This window comes from Chiloscyllium plagiosum, chromosome 28 (genome assembly GCF_004010195.1).
Source record: "Chiloscyllium plagiosum isolate BGI_BamShark_2017 chromosome 28, ASM401019v2, whole genome shotgun sequence".
Lineage (NCBI taxonomy): Eukaryota > Metazoa > Chordata > Chondrichthyes > Orectolobiformes > Hemiscylliidae > Chiloscyllium > Chiloscyllium plagiosum.
In genome coordinates, this window is record NC_057737.1 from 7931259 (window position 1) to 7951644 (window position 20386).

The 20386-nt window shown below is 38.1% G+C and overlaps 1 protein-coding gene across 12 annotated transcripts in view; it reads left to right on the forward strand.

The window, feature by feature from the left end:
- Positions 1-20386, forward strand: part of ulk2 (unc-51 like autophagy activating kinase 2) — a 117151-nt gene that overhangs the window by 1438 nt on the left and 95327 nt on the right. For 11 of the 12 annotated variants that reach the window (XM_043718180.1, XM_043718181.1, XM_043718190.1 and 8 more), the window contains 2 exons: positions 12552-12644; positions 13729-13770. In XM_043718180.1, coding sequence (XP_043574115.1) covers positions 12552-12644; positions 13729-13770 — 135 coding nt within the window. Of the gene's footprint in view, positions 1-11545; positions 11654-12551; positions 12645-13728; positions 13771-20386 lie in introns of those variants that run through there. The other variant, XM_043718189.1, reaches the window with a different exon arrangement.

The following is a 20386-nucleotide window of genomic DNA, read 5'->3' on the forward strand; positions in this document are numbered from 1 at the left end:
TTCTCACACCCTTCTGAAATCCAGGCAAACGTTTCCTTTTAGTACAGGACAGCATATTTGGTTTTTCTTCTGGATTGTCTCCAGCTCTGTTAAAATGGACAAGGTCTTTCATGATTAAATGAAAAGCCTCTTTGACATTGGTGGTTGGAGATTCGTTTGGATTACAGCTGGACATGTCATATTGTGACAGATTGTGGAAATCTCATAGCCTTTTCTTTGTCACTGTGAAAGATGTTTTTCATGTTTGTCTACTGAAGTTGATCTCTGCTTCCTGAAGTACTTTCTGTAGCATATATTCGCAGTAGCCTGTATTAGCATCTTGGTGTCTGTTTGGATCTCTGAATGTTCCACCTTGCAAAAGTCGGCACTTTGTTGCTGCTTTCCAATACCATCGGGGAGGTCCAAGCCTGTTCCCAGCTGAGTAGATGCCAGGACTGCCTTCATGAATCTCTAACAATCCTGGGTTTGAGGGATAGGAGCATTCGAGATCCCTTACCAGTTACTAAAATCTAACCATTGATGCTGGGATTCACTATTATTGAGATGATTGGAACCCAAAATCAGTGTGATGACTGACCGTCAATAGTTTTGCTAGTTTTTAATCTACCATTGATTTTGGAGAGGATATTAAATACAAATGATTATTATTTTTAAAAAGTTCTCATTTTGACCTAAGGGAACCACTGGTGCTGGGATGTGGCTTAAATGGTAGCCTCAGATACCTCCCCAAATAACAATTCTTATCTTTGACAGTATTGTCAGGATAACAACAGAAGAAAATACTGAAGGAACTTCACACCTTTAGAGGAAGTTGCAATTTGAATTTTGAGTTCCGTGTGATTGTTTTGGACCCCAAGGAATCTGTAATCAATTATTGCACTGTCACTACTCTAGTTTAGGTATCCAGGGCAGACCAAAGACTGACCCTGGGATTCAACTAGGCCATCAATCTCTTCATTGAAAGATTTCTGGCCATATAGGTTTATCTATTCAAGTTATTGGGGGTCACATTTTTTCCTGTTTTTAATTTGTTTCTATGTCATTTGTTTCTACATAGATATCTGTTTCTAAGTACAAGGCCAGTAATGCTTCCATCAGCTTGTGTGTTAAATATAATGAGAATGGCGTGTGATGTTCCAACTTTGAATTTCTTTGTTTCGGCTGAACTTGAGCAGGGATTGCAGGATCTGTACTTTCCTCCACTTGTGTATTAGTACACAAATCTAATGTATTATTTAGCTTTGTCTAGATGAATTTTGATTTTATACTCGGAAGTTTTCAGCAGTATGGTGTTTATATAATTTGAGGAACACTAACATGATTTTAGCAAGGTCTGTAAAATTGATATTTGAGGAAGGATCCAATGAGCTGGTGCACGTGAACTTGCATGATTGTCGGATGTGCACGTGTTGAGCTCCGTCTTTGTAGTGGAAAGATGCCAGAGAGAAACAGTTGTCACTTATTAAGCCCCATGATATTGGAAATGCATACATTTTAAGGAGTGCAGCCAATATATCCACACAAACAACATGTTAGATGATTGAAGGTTTAATAGTGTTGTGCTTGGGTGAAGAATGTTGAACATGCTATTGTTAGAACTCTGTTACGGTTGATTTGATTCAAGGTTGTTTTATGACCATTTGTATCATTATATCAGATAGATGCAACCTTAATTTAGAATACTATGCAAAATACAGTCCTCCTAACAATGTAGGAGTATACTGCCTAGTGTAACCTTGGCTTAAGTATGTATCAGATACTTGGATTGATGACTGAATCCACAATTAAGAAATAAGGGTTCTGACAACTGAGCCAAGCTGATGTTTGTGAGGCATTTGCAGAGACTTGTCATATAATTGTTTGTGCGTGTTTTACAATATCAGTGGTAGTGACATGAAAGCATATTGTCCCCCATTGTGTGACTTAAAAGGCAAGTAGAGGGATTTATTTCAATGCAAGTCAGTGTAAGGTTTCTCATTAGTAAAATGCCTCTTCTTCCAGCATTATCTGTCCCAGTTAATTGGGATAGAAATAATTGAAGAATTGGCTTGGGGCTGAATTCCTGCTGCTGCAGCCCCTGATAACTGTTCCTTTGTTCTGATAACTTCACAGGAATGCCACTTTTGAAAATAGAACAAGAATGGTTGTAACTCTTTTCTTCACAGGTTCTGTTTCAATTGAGAGCATCTGATGCAGGAATAATTTACCTTGGTTTAGCCTTGGTTAGTTTTTTGAAAGGTTTTGGTTATTTTAGATCGATAGCAATGATGATCCTCACCACATGTCCTTGTGTAATCACTAGTACTTCACTCAGTTTTCCCGGATAATGACTTTTTGCTCCTGAAATGTTGTTCATTCAGAGCTGAATGCTCTTGAGCCAAATTCCCTTTTGAGTGCTATGTAAAAGATCTGCTTGGGTTCAGATTACACGTAGCAAGGACAAATTTGCTTATCTATTATCTGTCAATATTACAGTTCGTTTGCAAGGTCAGTTTAGCATGGGAACAAAGAAATGGCATTGCAGTCTTTAGTACTGCAGTGACTGGGAAACATAATTCTCTCCTTGTGCAGAATTACTTTTCTAAAATAGACTTGTTTTGTAACCCTTTGTTTGTCTCCCAATGCACCTTGCTATAAGAGTCCTGAATTGCTCTTGTCTGAGTCTAGGAAAAGGATGAACTACACCAGTGTGCAACATTGTGTTAGCAATAACAGACTTTGTTCACAAGAATTAAAGTCACTTGAGTTCAATTTTCCCGGAGTGCAGAGGGTTTATCAGCCATGTCACTGGGGCAGTTAGATGAATTTGGAACAGAATCGGCTGTGCTAGAAGCGAAGGTCAGTGCTTCTGCTTCTTTAAGAATGTTCAGCTTTCTTTGTTCTGATACATACAAATGTATAAATTAGGAACAGCAGTAGGCCATGTCACCCCTTGAATCTCCTCTGCCACTCATTAAGATAGTGGCTGATCTGGTTACTCGACATTCCTGTCTACCTCGAGTAATCTTTTACTCTCTTTCCTGATGAGAGTATCCATATAAGATTATTAAAGGATTGGACACTCTGGAGGCAGGAAACATGTTTCCGCTGATGGGTGAGTGCCGAACCAGAGGACACAGCTTAAAAATACGGGGTAGACCATTTAGGACAGAGGTGAGGAGAAACTTCTTCACCAGAGAGTGGTGGCTGTGTGGAATGCTCTGCCCCAGAGGGCAGTGGTTAAGAAAGAGTTGGATAGAGCTCTCAAGGATAGTGGAATCAAGGGTTATGGAGACAAGGCAGGGACAGGATACTGATTAAGGATGATCAGTCATGATCATATTAAAAAGTGGTGCAGGCTCGAAGGGCAGAATGGCCTACTCCTGCACCTATTGTCTATTATCTATTGTCTATTGAGTCTATCTGCCTTAAAAATATTCAGAGGCTCAGCTTCCACTGACTTTTCAAGATCAGAGTTCCAAAGACACTCAAGCCTCTGAGAAAATAATTCCTTAGCTGCCTTAAATCGGTAGCCCCTTATTTTTAACAGTGACCCTTTAGTTGTAGGTTGTAGAAAAATGCCCCGCTACATCCAGGAAGCCTCAGATTCTTGTCGATTTCAATCCAGCCACCCCTTATTTTTCTAAACTCCAATGGATACAAGCTTAGCCTAACCAACCTTTCTTCACAAGGCAACTCACCCATTTCCAGGTATTAGTCCAGTAAACTTCCTTTGAACATTTCCACTGCATTTACGTTCTTAAATAAGGAAACCAACATCATACACAGTAATCCAAATGGGATGTCACCAATGTCCTGCACAACTGAAACTTAACCTCCCTATTTTTGTATCCAGTTACCCTTGCAAAATAATACATTCTAATAGCTTTCCTAATTGCCCGTTTTACCTGCAAATAACTTTTAACAATTCATATACTGGGATATCTAGATCCCTCTGCATCTTAGAGATTGCTTGTTGTTTAGATAAATGTCTTTATTTTACTTCCCATGTTTCATGTTTTTTCCACATTTGCCATATCTTTGTCCACTCAGTTAACTTATCTACCTCCCTTTAAAGATTCCTTGTGTCATCTTTACATTCTTAACTTTTTTGTGTGTGATTGGCAAGTTTGGCGATTTTATGCTCAGTCCCTTCACTCTAAGTCATTTATATAAATTGCAAAAACTTGGAGTGCCAGGACTATTCCTTGTAGCACACCACATGTTAAATCTTGACAACCGGAATATTACCCATTTATGATCATTCTTTCTTCCCTTTCTATCCTTTATTTATGCTTACATGTTGTCCCCATAAGCTTTTATTTTCCACAATAACCTCTGAGGCATCTTATCTAAAGCTTTCTCAAAATCAATGCATTCACCAGTTCCCCTTTATCCATAGCATATGTTATTTCCTCAAGGAACTCCAGTAAATTAGATAAATATAATTTTTCTTTCACAATGCCTTGTTGACTCTGCATGATTACTTTGAACATTATTAAGTGCTTTGTTGTAACATATTTAATATATTCTTATGTTTTCTCTGTGACAGATGTTAAACTAACTAGCCTGCATTTCCTGCTTACTGTCTCCCTTTTTGAATAAAGAAATTATTTTTGCTATTTGCCAATGTATTGGATCCTTCCCCGAATCTAGAGAAGGTAAGAAAATCAAACCAGTCCATCAACTGTCTTACTAGCCAGTACTTGTAAGGTTCTAGGATGAAGTACATCAGGACTTGGGGACCTGTCAGCCTGCAGCTCCAACAATTTACTCAGTACCACGCTCCTGGTGATTATCATTTTCTTGTTCATTTTTCCCCCTCCTCTCTTTCCAGATTCTGAACTATTTCTGGGATTTTACTTCTAAACACTTCAGTACACCAATACAAAATACCTGTTAATCTGCCATCTTATTTTTCCTTATTAATTCTCCAGACTCACTTTCTCTAGGACCAATGTTGACACTGTTAATTCTTTACATTTTTTGAAAATCAATAGAAAGGCTCACACTTTTTGTTTTATATTTCTAGCTGCCTTTCTCTTGTAGTCCGATGTTTCTCTCTGTATTAATGTTTCTTTAAAAAAAATTACACAACGCCAGGTGATAATCCAACAGGCTTATTTGGAAGTTCAAGCTTTCGGAGCGCTGCTCCTTTGTCAGGTAGCTCCCTGCCGAAGGAGCTGCACTCAGTGCTGTACATCTCTGACACTCCAAAAGCTTGTACTCCCAAATAAACCTGTTGAGAGGTGTTGTGTAATTTTTAACTTCCTCCACCCCAGTCCAACACTGGCACCTCCACGTCATACTAATCTTTTGTCAGTCTTTGCTTTTTTTTATATTCTGCTGATCTTCTAACCTGTCACCCATTGTTTTGCACTTTCTTTTAAGTTTAATGCTCTCTTTAATTTTATTTAGACTGAGCCCTCTCCTTGGATTTTTTTCTTGCCGGAATGTACCCTTTCTATATAATCTGAATTATCCCCAGAAATGTCTGCCCTTCTCTATTACCTATTCCATTACTAATATTCCAGTTCACTTCAGTTCTGCTGTCACGTCCTCATAATTTCAGTTTAAAATACTAATCATGGACCCACCTGTCCTCCTCCAAGTGAATATAAAATGTAATCCCTGAAATAATTAATAAATCCTACCTCATTTCCAAGTCTTGTATAGCCTGCTCTCTAGTCAGCTCTAGCTCTGAGAAAATATCCCAAAAGCATTATATGAACTCTTCATCTATGCTGTCCTTGTCCATGTGATTTTACTAGTCTATATGTAGATTAAAATCCCTCATGATTTTTTACAGGCTTCCTGATGAGCTCCCATTATTTCTTCATTTATACACCATCTTACAGTGTGGCTTGTTAGGGACCTGTGAATCACTCCCACAAGCGATATCTAGCCTTTATCACTTCTGATGTCTGCTCAAACTGCTTCTACCTCCTGATTTCCTGAACTTAGACTATTCACAACCCCTGTCCATTGTTCTAATACTTTAACTAGTGGGTATCCACTTTTTCATTTATTCAATGACTTCAGAAGAAGCTGAATCTGGAGAGGCTGTACTCTGCTATGGAATGTTTAATATTTACCATCCAAAGTTGGCTGATTTTCAATCCTGATTTAGCAGAAGCTTTGTTATGGTAAATAATGGTGCACTATTTCATAGCATTGTTGAAACTTAATATATTATGCTAGGTTAATTTGCAGTAAACTAGTCGAACTGTGCTTTTATATCAGTTAACAGACTAATCGTTAGAGATGAGGTTTTTGATAAGCATAACACATTGAAAGATGGAATTGCCATTTGAGGTATAATTCAAGTGCTGTTCTATTGTACAATTAATAACATTAAGAATATCATATTATCTATCAGGTAGAAAAATAAAGTCCATTTGGTCTTTGACTGTAGACTTTTTCTTGTCCCTCATATTTAGCAAAAGATTGATCTCTATGTATGTACTGTGCTGCATTATTAAGGCACTCTGCCTTTTAATCAGCTCTGTAGTGAGTTAATTAGGTGTCATATATCTGGAGACAACACTTTCCCATCTGAAGGAAATAAATCAAAGGTGACTCAGCTGAACGTGTTTGGTACATTCCCCAGTGTCTAACAGTGAGAGATTTGCACATAGCATAACATATAAATGGGCAAAAGGGAAGACCAAATAAGTGTGAAAGATGAGGCAATTAAATGGAGACAATTTGAATATTGTTTTTATTTGAACACAGACACTCGTTATTTGAACGATAGGTTAAGTACTATTGTCAAATCTCAGAACTTTCTTAAGTCACAGTATTCTGTATAACTAAATGAAACATTTGGAGCTTTGATTGTATTTTTCGGTGGATAAAGTAATTCTCAAGTTATAGATATATTATCTACAGTATTTCTATTTTTTCTGAATTGCTGTGATCGTATAAGGGTTGGAAAATCCATTTGTTCCATGTTGAGATTTTTTTTAAAGGAGCTTTTAGTCCACTTTATTTGGCAGTTTGTGTTGATTGAACTAATTTTGTGTGTTTGGATAGATTATATTTAATAGCTGTAACTGACAGTAATTCTGCTTGTTCTATGACTGGCCTTATAATGTAGTTTTTAAATTTCTCCAGTGTTTCAGTTTTATGACCCGACGTTTTAATGCCATTTGTATCGCATTTTCCAATATTGCTGATATTAGTGGTAGCTTCCAGTTGGTCTGTGCTTCTGTGGAGTGGAAATGATCCTGTCGCTTGGGTACAGAACTTATTAAATAGCTTTGTTCAAAGCTGAGTTGAACAGAAGGATCTGTTTCCATGCTGTATAGGTCTATGACTCAATGACAAGAGGAGACTAATTTAGAATATGATTTGATGCCACACTTAATTTGGGTTTGACACAGACTGGCTCAGGTTTCCTCCCACAGTCCAAAGATGTGCAGGTTAAGTGGACTGGCTATGGTAAATTGCCGAGAGTGTCCAGGAATGTGTAGGCTAGGTGGGTTAGCCATGATAAATCCGTGGAATTGGGGATTGGGTGGGGTTTGGGTCTGGGTGGGATGCTCTTCAGACAGTTAGTGTGCAGTTGATGGGCTAAATGGCCTCTTACTACAGAGATTTTATGACCAAGGAGAAAACAAAATGAAGAACTGTTTTCAGGTTTAGACTCCAAAGTATCACTATTTTTAACATAAATACTGCTTTCCATGTTATTGTAGACATACTGGGCTGTGCCTTACATTTACATTGATGAGAGCTAGTCTGTCTTTGTGTGGTCTGGTCCATGTTGTAGTGTGGTCCATTGTGTCTTTCAGATTTTTGTGTTCTAGCTGTGCCTTTCCTGCTATATATACTTAATGTAGTGCTACTCCCTGTCAACTTTGCAAGGTTGCCCCAAGGTCCTGGAGCCCTTACACTAGAATCTACTTGGTTAAGAAAACTTAAATGTAGGCAGGATTCAAATATGAATCCTCAGGCTTAGAAGTTCCACACTCTGAACCCTATGACAGACTGTCGAGAAGGAAGTACGCAATCCAATATTTGCTGTTGGGCGAATGGTGGATTGGAGACTGAAGAGAAATTATAGCACCATTGTTCGGAATACCTCCCAGAAGGGAAGACCAAGATGGAATATTTGCTTTTGGACAAAATATTTAAGAAAGCAGGCTGGACTCTGCGAGTGTGTGTGTTTGTGTATAAGTTTGTGTTTTTTGTCTGCTGGAGTTAAATAAGGAGGCCTTTCTTGCAATGACTTGTTTCAGTTAAGCTGTTTTATCTGATTTATTCAATTAGGCTTTCACTCATTCTCAAACTTGCAAACAAAAAGTTTGACTTTTAATTTCATGACCTGTTTGAATTTGTAGTTGGTATTTTCATGGTTTTCGGTTATATCTTAATGTTGTTTTTTGAAGTCCAAACATAAACTTTTTTAATGGCATTTTAAAATTCTAATTCTGACAAATTGTCATTCTGCAAAGTCCACTTTAACATTTCTCTTGCTGACTTTACCTGTAAGTGTCCACTATTTGCCAGTGTCTTGTATAATTCAGAGTTTGGCATTTGTTCCAGGTAGCCATGATAGGGGCAGTGAGTGTCCCTAAGCCACCTGATTTTGAAAACCACTAAATTCGATCATATGCACTTACAGGGAGGTTGATGGTTGAGGTGAGGCAAGAGTTAAAGTACTTGAGCTACCATAATGGTTGTGATCAGCTAATTCCATGCGGCCAGAGCATCTGACCTATCTACCTTTCTAGTCTGAATATTACTGAGTAAAGATAGAAATATCAGTGGGATCTACTTACATTTACAATTGAAATCTACTCATCTTTTCCATCTGCACTTTAGAACATTTAATGCTTTGAATTATGTGTCTTTTTTCTTTACCAAAATAGCTGAAAAAAAATGCGTGTTGCATAAATAAAGAACTATAGATTTGAACTGGAACTCTGAAACAGAAACCGAAATTGCTGGCAAAACTCAGCAGGTTTGCCAGTATCTATGGAAAGAAAGCAGAATTAATGTTTTGGGTGTTGTGATCCTTCTATGCTGCATAAATGTGAGTTTAAAAATCAGTCATTAAGGAAGAAATTCCAGATGAGAACAATTTCATTTTGATCTGGTTAGTTACACTTCTGCCTCTGAATGAATAAATTTGAGGATTAAGGTGTTCAAAAAAAACATCATAAGGTATTTTTGGAAGAAACTTGTTTTCCAAGTGTCCTGCCCACCGCCCTCCCATAATTAGTTTCATCAAAAGCAGATTAACTGATTTTCATCCCATTTTTGGTCTTTGAGACAAGCTGCACAATCCTAGGCACAATCACTCCCCTTCAGAAGTAATCCACTGTTTGTGAGGTGCTTTGGTATACATTCTAGGATTAAGCAGGATGTGATCTATAAATAGGTTTACTATTTCTGTTGGTGCGGTTGAATTTTACCTACAGCGTTGAAATGTAGAGAAATATTGTTTTAAAAAACTGCAGCTGATGGAAAGAATGTCAAAATTTATATTTAAGATCTTTCAAAACCTCATGATACCCAAAAGTGCCTTACAAGCAGTGAAGTGCTTTTGAAGTGTTCTGAAGTAGGAAACACATGTACGGTTTGGCAGAATCTTGAGTAAATAGATGAATTAAACATTTTGGGTCTAACGAGACATCAGTTCTATTTACTGGAAGGATCCAACCAGATGCATTCACCTTATTTTCTCCACAGATGCTGTCTGGCTTGCCATGTGTTCCCAACGTTTTTAATTTTTGTTCAAATTCCTTGGGGATTTTGTGGTATTGTCTACTGAACTGTTCAGTTTTTTGGTTTAAACCTAACTAGTGAGGTTACATTTCAGTGATATTTTAAATTTGAAAGATGGCTAGTGGAAAAACTTGGATTTTTGCTCCTCCTACAGACTAATAGGTCATGGTTTATAAAATCTCAAAGTAATTTGACCTCATCCTGGATAAATGCAGTATAATTACCTTTATATTGCAATCTTCAAAGCATCATCTACTTTATTAGAATGACATTTACCATCTTCATCTTTAGTCAGTAATGATATTTTTTGAATGATTACTGATAAGCATAGTAATTTTCATGTTCGTCAGTGCAAGCTGCCACAGGAAAGTACATTATCTGAGTTTCAAACTCAGCTTTCAGGAAAGAAAGGATATACCAGCTAAATTCCAACTTCCATTCTGCAGTCTTATATCGAATTCAAGCAAGGGATTTGGATTTGTGCAGCATATTGACCTCCAGGCACATAGTGTTGAAAATGGCTCTGTGTTGCAAGATTTATATTTTGGGAGGCTGAGTCAGTTATTTCAGGGAGTGATTAAATATTTTTGTGGCTGTCACACATCCAGCTCAACAGATGTGAGAATGGAAATATTACATTGATGTAGTAAGCAATTTTGAGGCAACATTTAAAATATTTTATTAACAGGGTGAAAAGAGGTTTGTACCAGTCTTGCATGATAAACAGCTTTGCTTTGTTCTTGCTGTCTGATTTTAAAACTGCTTGTTGGGCTCTGCTTTCCTCTGAAACATGGATTGCCAATGTTTAGATTTTTATTTTGCTGTAAAAAGAAAGCCTTACATTTATATAATGCTTTTCAAGATAACTGGATGTATCAAAGCTTTGACAGACAATGAAGTACTTTTTGAAGTGTAGTAGTTGTTCTAGGAATCACGGCAACTGATTTGTGTTTCAGAAGCTCCCACCATCAATAATCTGTTTGTGACTCCATCTGTTTTCATCGTGAAGTTGTCTGAACATATAATATTGGCCAAGAGACTGGGCATAACTCCCCTGTTCCTCTTCAGAATAGTGTCATGGCACCCAAGCAGGCTTAAAATCTCAGTGAGAGCCAACTTTGTGCTGGACTGGAGCGAGAGCTATTATTTTGATAATTTGAGGTTATTTGGAGGAAACAAAATATACAGAATCCATGTCTCCCAGTTTGCAGTTATTAATCCCAAAAATCAACTAAATTTAATTGAATTTTTGTATGGTGTTTTTGAATGTGGACTGAGACTTGGTGTTTGAGACACTGCCAGTTCCATTTGTTTATTGGAACCACGTAGCTGTTTCTTGCTTCAAACCACTTCCCACAGATTGCACTGCTGGCAGCAGTACAGATCAGTACGCTGTCTTGCAGCATGATTTTTGTTCCCAATTCACAACAAGATTCAATAAGTGTGATCACTTGAGTGAGGTCAGGCCATTACTGTATTAAACCTTTGTTAGATCAGACCATGGGTGGCCTTTCGAGCTGCATGTCCTGGTCCAGTCAACTCCAGTCTGTTCACCCTGAGCATTTTTAGAGATTGAGCCAGACCACCAGCCAATAAATGTACACCACACAGCCACACCTGCAAGTGTTGCCTCACCAACATTGCCAGGATTCCTGGCTCCGGGCCTGTTGCAACCTTGAGCCATGTGGATAACACCTTCGTGTTCTCCTTGTGTTGGCCTATTCTCAGGAATTCATAGTTAAAACCTGTCCACTAGAAACAGCTTGTTAAATAAAGACCAAGTGATACCTACCCAGTGAGATTGGGTTGTTAGGTCGCCAAATTAATTTCATTTGAAATCTACAACTGTAATATTGTAGCAAATTTTGTATTGTCCTTTTGAAAGAAAAGGACCTCATCTTCGCATACACGTCATCCAGTGGGTTCCAGCTTAGTTTATGTAAGTAAATAGAGTCTGATATTTTTATTGCTCCATGGATTTGCAGTTGAACATGTCAAGGAAATGAAATATATTTAATGTATTTATTACAGCAGTTTTAACAGGCAAATGATCAGACCTGCGTGTTAGGTATAAACCAATGCTGGTAGTTAATTTGGACATCTTTCAACCTAATAGTTGTATACACACAAATAACAATGCAAGTCTTTTTTGTTAATTTCTTTGTGAAACATAAAATTGGAAGGCAGTGAGCAGAGATTAAGCAGTTCATTACGGAAGGAAGCGGAGAATGCTAGAAAAATGACTGCTCCTGTATAACACTTTATGAAAGTTGGGTTAATCACCACCACCTCATGGTTGAGTAATAATGTATGGAGAACTGAAGAATAAGTCTAAATATAGATAATGTGAAAATGGAAGGAAGGAGAAATTGTCGGCGCTAACACACTTTTTTATAGCATCTGCTGTGTAAAAATGTTACATTGTGTAGAATTTCCATGCCAAGCTGCAACCTGTCAATTTTCATTCAATGAATTTCTGTAATAGACAAAATCTTAATGTATTTTTAGTTTGGCTTTTGTACTGCAGTGCTTAAAAACTCATATTCTTTCTTCTGTTCATGTATCCAGTGTTTAAATACTGCCAATAGCTCAGGATGTGGCTGTCGGTATATTTTTATATGCATTTTGAGAGATCCTATCATGTATCATTCGTTAATGCTATTTGGTTGGGTCTAAGCTGTATAGGTAGAAACAATATACCTCATTGAAGAAAACAATAGATCAATACTGCAAATATATTTGCATTTAGAATGCTACTGTTGCATGTTTTCTTAGTCATTCTGCAACTTTTAATTTCTCATCTGCATTTGTAAATTACCTTGTTTATCTTTCCTTAGAAATCCGACTGGGAAGTAGCTGTGAAATGCATAAACAAGAAAAATCTGTCAAAATCTCAAATTCTGCTCGGGAAAGAAATCAAGATATTAAAGGTACTATGTCCCTTTGATTTATCACTAGATAAGATAAAGGTTGAGAAATCGCCTTTAGTGCTTGGATTTTGCTTTTCTCCACTAAAAGTAGATATTCAAGTAAGCTGTTGTTATAAGATAGTGAAGACTGCAGATGTTGGAGAGTCAGAGTAGATAGTGTTCCGCTGGACAAAGCTCTGCAGGTCGGGCAACATGTGAGGAGCAGGAGAGTCGACATTTCGGGCAGGATCCTTCTTCAGATGCTGCCTGATCTGTTGTGCTTTTTTCATGTCGCTGTTGTTGCCCATCAGTACTGTGCAGTGCTGTTACATTTTAGATCCTGACTCAAGAAGTTTAGTTTGACTCCTAGGTTCTGAAACTGGGTTCAAATTGGCAGGTAATGTGATGTGCATTCTCAGTATGCCTGTGACAGTTAGTGAATTATTTATTTATATTGTCATGTTGGCAGTTTCATTCTTTGGACAGTACTGCTTTTTGGAAATTGCATTTGATTTAAAACCAATTACTTTTGCACCTGCTGCAGCACATCTCGTCTTTGCATTTTGATTATCTTTCATTTCCCTCCTTGTGTTTCTTTTGAGAAACTTAATTTAAAATCAGACTTAGGACAGTGCTTCAATTTGATTATTTTGTTGCTTCCCAGTAGCAAACATGTAATAAATAGAACATTAATTGCACTGAAAACGTAGATATTTAATTTGCACAAATGTCTGTTTGTGTTTAATCTTTGCCAGTGTAATTGAATGCATGTTGCTTTGTTGTAGTATTGATACCCAATGTCTTAATGGAAATTTGAGGTTAAAAATCGATGCTTTGTACACATGTAACACTGCAGAAGTAGGTGTCGAGGTAACAGCTGAATACTGCTCCCCTTTGATCAATTCAGTTTGATAATCTTTCTGAACTAAAGACAGCAATTTGGGCAACTACATTTGAAAAGGTCAAATTCCTGTGTTTTCTATTTTGCACTCACATTTACAGAGCTGAAATTAAAGGGCATTGAAGAGTAAATGTTCTCAAGTTCAATGATTTTCACTGTATTTTTAATACATTTCATTAACAAATTCTGTGCTTTTCCTTTTAGGAGCTTCAGCATGAGAACATCGTAGCACTTTATGATGTTCAGGTAATTTAGTTAATTATCGTTTGTTTTCAAAGTAATAATCTTTGAAAGAAAATTTATTATAAGTGTCATTTTGACCCAACTGGCTAAAATTGCAAGTTAGTTAATATAAAAGTGTCTGACGATTTTCTGCATCTGAATCTTGGGGACATAGGTTAATTTGATTTTACTGCTGGAAGTTTAAAATAATAAAAAGGTTATTGATTGAAGAGAAGTATTTTCTATCCAGTTTTTCTTTTCAGGATTTTTTAATGCTAAAATCATTATTAACCACGTGTAGCATTGTCATCGTTTTACTGCCAGGGCATGGAGTCGTGGTAATACCACTCTTGCAGAAGGTTTACATGCAATTTTCCACCTATTATATTTTGTCTATAACTTTGATGACTAGCCAAGAGGTTATCAACATTTAACTCATTTAGAGAACATTGCTCTTTCTTCTGCACACTTTGGCACATTGCTGCTGTTATTGATATGACACAAGAAAATTCAACTTTTTATTTAAATTATTCCTCCTAAAGAATTGGGCACTGAGAAGCTGAAAGCAGTAAACTAAACTTCTACTTTAGGATAGACTCCATATTATTTGCTGAGGATGAAAAAAAAACGCCTTTAGAGCATATTACATTAGATTACTTACAGTCTGGAAACAGACCCTTCGGCCCAACAAGTCCACACCGACCCGCCGAAGCGCACCCACCCAGACCCATTCCCATACATTCACCCCTGCACCTAACACTACAGGCAATTTAGCTTGGCCAGTTCACCTAACCTGCACATTTTTGGACTCCGGGAGGAAACCATAGCACCCGGGGGAAACCCACGCAGACACGTGGAGAATGTGCAAACTCCACACAGTCAGTCACCTGAGGCGGGAATTGAACCCGGGTCTCTGGTGCTGTGAGGCAGCAGTGCTAACCACTGTGCCACCGTGCCGCCCATTAAAGATGTGGTAATTGCTACATGACTGTCAATCAATTTCTTGAGCACAGAAATTCAATAATTAAAGTTTAAAGTAGTGAATTATTTGGAAGACTAATAAAATTTTAATCTCCTAATCCCATCATTCCTTCTCTTATCTTTCTTTGTGTTTGAATTGATATTGAAATCACTTGCTTGAATTCCCTTTCCTCCTCAGTGCTCCATTGTTTTTAATCCTAAATTCCATTAGTTAAGAAGGTAAAGTTGTTGATCCTATTCATCAAGCTCACCATGTTATCTTTTCACACTTCCTGAACAAATTTGTTTTTGATTAGCTTGAGGTAATTGTGCTTTGACGAGAACCTCAAGTAAAAACACTTACTTCTGCTTCAGTATGAGATTTCTATTTTTCACAAAACTTGGCATTATGAGCAAAGTTGTAGGCAGCTTGTGCCTACCCGTGTCAGAAGCCTTTAACTCTATCTATTTATCCTTTACTATAAATTGTGTCCTATGATCTGCCCCACTAGTTACCTGACAAAGGAGCAATGATCCGAAAGCTTGAACTTCCATATAAACCTGTTGGACTATAACCTGGTGTTATGTGAATTTTAACTTTGTCCACTTCAGTCCATCACCGGCACCTTCACATCCTCGTCATGTATGACATGTTATTTAATTTCTAAAAGGAAACCAGAGATTAATTTAATCTTGGGCCAGATCTCTCTATATTGCAACCATGCCCATGTGAGCAATCCCATGCAGCAAAAATCCTCATAAGTTGGGCTGATATTTTTGCAACATCTTCAGATGTATTTTATTCAGGAAGATGGATGTAATTAGAAGGTTGGACGCTGCATTGTTCTAGGGAGCAGTTACATCAGTACCGTGGATCATTAACTCATTTAGTGTGCTTTTGAGGTAATTTTAGTCGGATTGTTTGATGGATGTAAGTTTGCTCGCTGAGCTGGAAGATTCGTTTTCAGACATTTTGTCACCATACTAGGTAACTCCGGCTTCACTGAAGGCTCTCTGATGTTACCTAGTACGGTGACGAAATGTCTGAAAACGAACCTTTCAGCTCAGCAAGCAAACTTAGATCCAGAACCTCAACCTGAGCTACAAATCTTCTCAAAACCCACTAGGATTGTTTGTATTATTTGCTTTGGTGTATTTTTAGGATGGAGAGCACAACTTCATAATTTGTAAATTGTGAAACTATGTATTAAAGTAGCATTAATTGCACCTTGAATTAATAATGTGAGTGCTTAAAAAAATAAATTTATGTGGGGAGACATGGTTTGAATGGCCTCTGTTAATGTGTATAGAGAGGGATTGAAGGTCCAGGTGGAGACAAACAGAAATTGCTAGAGCAACTTAGCAGGTCTGGCAGCATTTGTGGAGAGAAAGCAGAGTTAATGTTTCAGGTCCAGTGATCTTTCCTCAGACTGTTCTGAAGTGTGAGCTCTGCTTTTCTCCACAGTTGCTGCCAGCCCTGCTAAGTTCCTCCAATTTATGTTTTTTTTAGATCTCTTGTATTTTTTGTTTTACTCAAGGTGGACAGCTTGTTTGACACTGTTTAGCTCGTTACCTTAAATGGTCCCAAACTGTGAAACAAAACTACCTCGTGATTAGTTACCACAGATGTTGCTGAATGTGAATACTGATCTATAAGTGCAGGTAACCTTAAAAATCAGAAGAAGCAATGTATTCACAGACTACCGGAGCTTCCAAGGTGCCTCTGTGAGTGTTGTGAAGTGCGCGTCTGGCTGTTATCCACATTGCAGGAGATGGTAAATTGTGACGTTTAGTTTGAGAAAAATAGTTCTTTGAACACAGGTCAATTCTACAGAACTGTAGGGTGAACCTGAACTATGCATGTCAGTCCTGTATTTAGTGTTGTTTTATCAACTTCCTCAATCCAGTAGTGAAAAGTAGTTGTCATATAAATACATAAAGTTTGGACTTGTGTGAAGCTGCCAACTCATTAATGCCAAGAACTGCAGCTTCCTACGGGGTTAGTAGATGAGGTATTTCACAGCGGAGTGCTTTAGCTGACAACAGACAGAGATGTTTACAAATGGACCAAACAGTACCTGCTGTTCAGCAGCAGCACAAGCTATAAAATTGGCTGCGGAGGAGTCCTGCCTTGACAGCAGGCAGAAGCAGTTAGGACTTGAAGGGAATTAAGTAAAACATAATTACCTAAACCTCTGTCCTACTCTTTATTAGGTGGAAACAACGTTTGTAAGGATAGAATAATGACAGAAGTATTTTTGTTTTTCTTTCAATCCCCTCTTCAGTCCACCTGCTAAAATAATTTGAGCAATGTTTTTGCAAAAATCAAAGTGCATGCTGGATGCCAAAGCCAAACTGTAATTACGGTTTTTCAGAAGGTAGGAATTTGAATATTTTCCCCAGTAGTTGTTTGGTTCTCAGGCTCTGCCCTAACAGATTTGCAATGTGGCAGCAAAACAATTTGCTGAAATTGTTTTGTAGTTTATCCACTAAACTGCTTTACCTTAGCTTTTGAGTCTTTGTCTCCTGCAGTTCATGTGAACAAATGACTAAATTAATGGAAACTTTGTTTTCCTTTTGTCCCAAGAGGAGGATGTCAAATGAAGAAACTTGCTCTGTATATGAAGCAGTAGATAACGCAAACTGGAATTATGTCCATGCAGTCATCTAACTGAGGGGATTCAGTTTTTAAAATTGAATTCGAGATGACCTCTGTGACATTGATCATGAATAGTCTGGATCTGGCTGCAACTGTCATGGTCTTTTACTGTTTAGCTGCTGAAATGGAGCTGTCTAGTCTGGCTTATCCCTTTAGGGCTGAAACTTGGACATTGTATATGTGTGAGTGAAGTCAGTCAGAGACCAGTTATTGGGGGAAACAATTGTGTAGATTGTTGAAACAAAGCTCTCAAGCATTGGAGAGGCCAGCTTTTCAAAAAGTAAAAAAAAAAGAAAATGAATATAATTTCTTTACTTATTAAGGCATGTTTTGATTTTATTTGAAGTGTAATGTGTGTGCACTGGATGTGACATGATTTTTAATACATGTTAGCAGAATTTGTGTGGTCATGGATTTGTGCAGATCCTCCCTGAGGGATACTGGGTGAAAGTGGATGCTGATATCAGTTGAAGGCAATTGTTGGAAGCTGCTGCGCCTGGGTTCCTTGATTTGTTATCTCAACCTATTCCCAGTTACCTTGATCAAACAGAGCAGAAAGCTACAGGACCTATTTCTCAATTTGCAGACAATATTTTTGGGAAAAGAGAGACTGTGGAGGCCTTTTTATTTATTTTCATTACTTTTTCTGGAATTTAGTTCAACTACAGTGCAAAACTCTGCTCCTGAATTAAAGCAGTGATGCTGTTCAGGTATAAATGTAATTAAAGTGGAGTTCAGAAATAAACTGTTTCCCCCAATTTTTCAGTCAGAGTCATACAGCTGTGCAGCATGGAAACAATTCATAAATATTTTGATGTTACAGATTCACTGTGGAATTTCAAGTGCAGAGAGGGACCTGAATGTTCAAGTGAACCAGTCACAAAATATTAGTCTGCAGGTACAGCAATTAATCAAGAGGGCTAATGGGATAGTATCTTTTATTATGTGAGGCATTAAACATAAAAGTAAGGCTGTTGGGCTTCAGCTATGTATAAAGCACTTCTGAAATTACATTTCAAATACTGTGTGCAGTTTTGGTCGCCTTCGTTGGAGATTCAGAGGATGTTTACTAAAATGATGTGGGGTAAAAGAGGATAGATTGAACAGACTGGGTTTGTTTCCACTGGAGATTAGAACAGTGAGAGGTGACTTGATTGAAGTGTATAGGATCGCAAATAGTCTTGACAAGGTGGACGTGGAAAGGACATTTCCTGTTGGGGATCAGTCCAGACCTAAGTAACACTAGTTTGAAATTAAGGGTTGCCTTCTTAGGACAGATGAGGAAAGATGTTTTCTTGGAGGATTGTGCATCCTTGGAATTGCGGTGCAGAAAGCAGTGGAGATGGGCGCCATTAAATCATTTTAAGATGTAAGTAGATTCTTGTTAGGCAAAGTTATCTGGGGCAGCAGATAGTGTGGGATTCAAAACACAAACCGATCAGTTATGATTTTATTGAATGGTGGGGCAGGCTTGAGGGGCTGAATGAAGTACAGGTCAACCGCCGTATCCGCGGAATCAGTTTCCGCGATTCCATTTACTGGTGGTTTACTGCGGCTCTAACATATTATAAGGAACCTTCTGGGACCAGGGAGCTGCCAGGAAGGCAAGCTTCCCATTTAATTGAGTGGGTTTTGGGCTTCTGTGGTGGTTTTGGATCGTATCCCCATGGGTATGTGTACTTTGGTTCCTGTTTTATATGTTCATATGAATTTATTGCACTACTTTGCAGTGCAGCAGTGGGGCTGAATGTAGAAAGGTAAAGTCACCATAATCCCAGAAGACCAAAAGGCAGCACTCCCATTAGGGAGTGACGACTGATGGTGAATTTAACCTGAGGGTCACCATGCCTCAAGAAAGGAGTGAGGTTGAGAAGATGGGTTCTTTATGGTGACCTCAGCTGGTGTGGGAATTGAACCTGTGCTGTTTGTGTTACTCTGCATTGCAAGCTAGCTGTCCAGCCAATTGAGCTAACAGATCTCCATTGGTATACATGTTTATTGTACACTTTTTTTTGTTTTTTATTCAATGATAGAAGTGAGTTTGTTTCATTCAACACATTCCCATTTCAGGAATGGTCAGAATTTTTTTAAAATTAGTTTTTTTTTATGCTCTTGGTTTATGAAAATTGGTTTTATTTTTCTTGCTCTTTTTTTCAACAGGGGTGGCACGGTGGCTCAGTGGTTAGCACTGCTGCCTCTCAGCACCAGGGTCCCGGGTTCAAATCCCACCTCAGGTGACTGTGCAAACTCCACAGACGTTCTCCCTGTGTCTGCGTGGGTTTCCTCCGGGTGCTCCAGTTTCCTCCCACAATGTGCAGGTCAGGTGAATTGGCCACGCTAAATTGCCGTAGTATTAGGTGCATTAGTCAGAGGGAAATGGGTCGGGGTGGGTTACTCTTTGGAGGGTCAGTGTGGACTTGTTGGGCTGAGGGACCTGTTTCCACACTGTAGGGAATCTAATTGAATCTAATCATATATTTGCATACCTTAGTTGACGTTAAGCAAAAGAAAAGTTACAAGTGTTTTCTGAAATAGAAGATAGAAGTATGGTTTTCTGTCTTTTTAGTAAATATCATCTGTTTTGCATTGACATTTACAGGCAGATCATTCAGTTCTGAGTGCAAACAGACTTGACATCGGAGGAAATAAATTGAATAGTCATCTGTTTTGGCACATAGATTTTCAAAACAGGTCCTATAATGTTATTTCAGGAGGTTATTAAATTTAAAAACATAAAAACACAGAAAATAAAAGCAGGAGTCAACGATTCAAGCTCGCTCTGCCATTTGCTACGGTCATGGCTGATCGTCCAACTCTGTAGGCTGTTTCCGCTTTTTCCCCCATCCAGGATAGGCTTTCGTTCTGACGACTGAGTTTGCCTGAAATAGTTTTCAAAAAGCACTTTGTTTTTCACGTGCAGTCTGAGATCTTTTTTTAAAGAGAAGTCCGTTGATTTCAGTCTGCATAACCTCTTAGCATTCTATTGAACACCATCAACAGATTTATCTTCTCAGCCTGAGC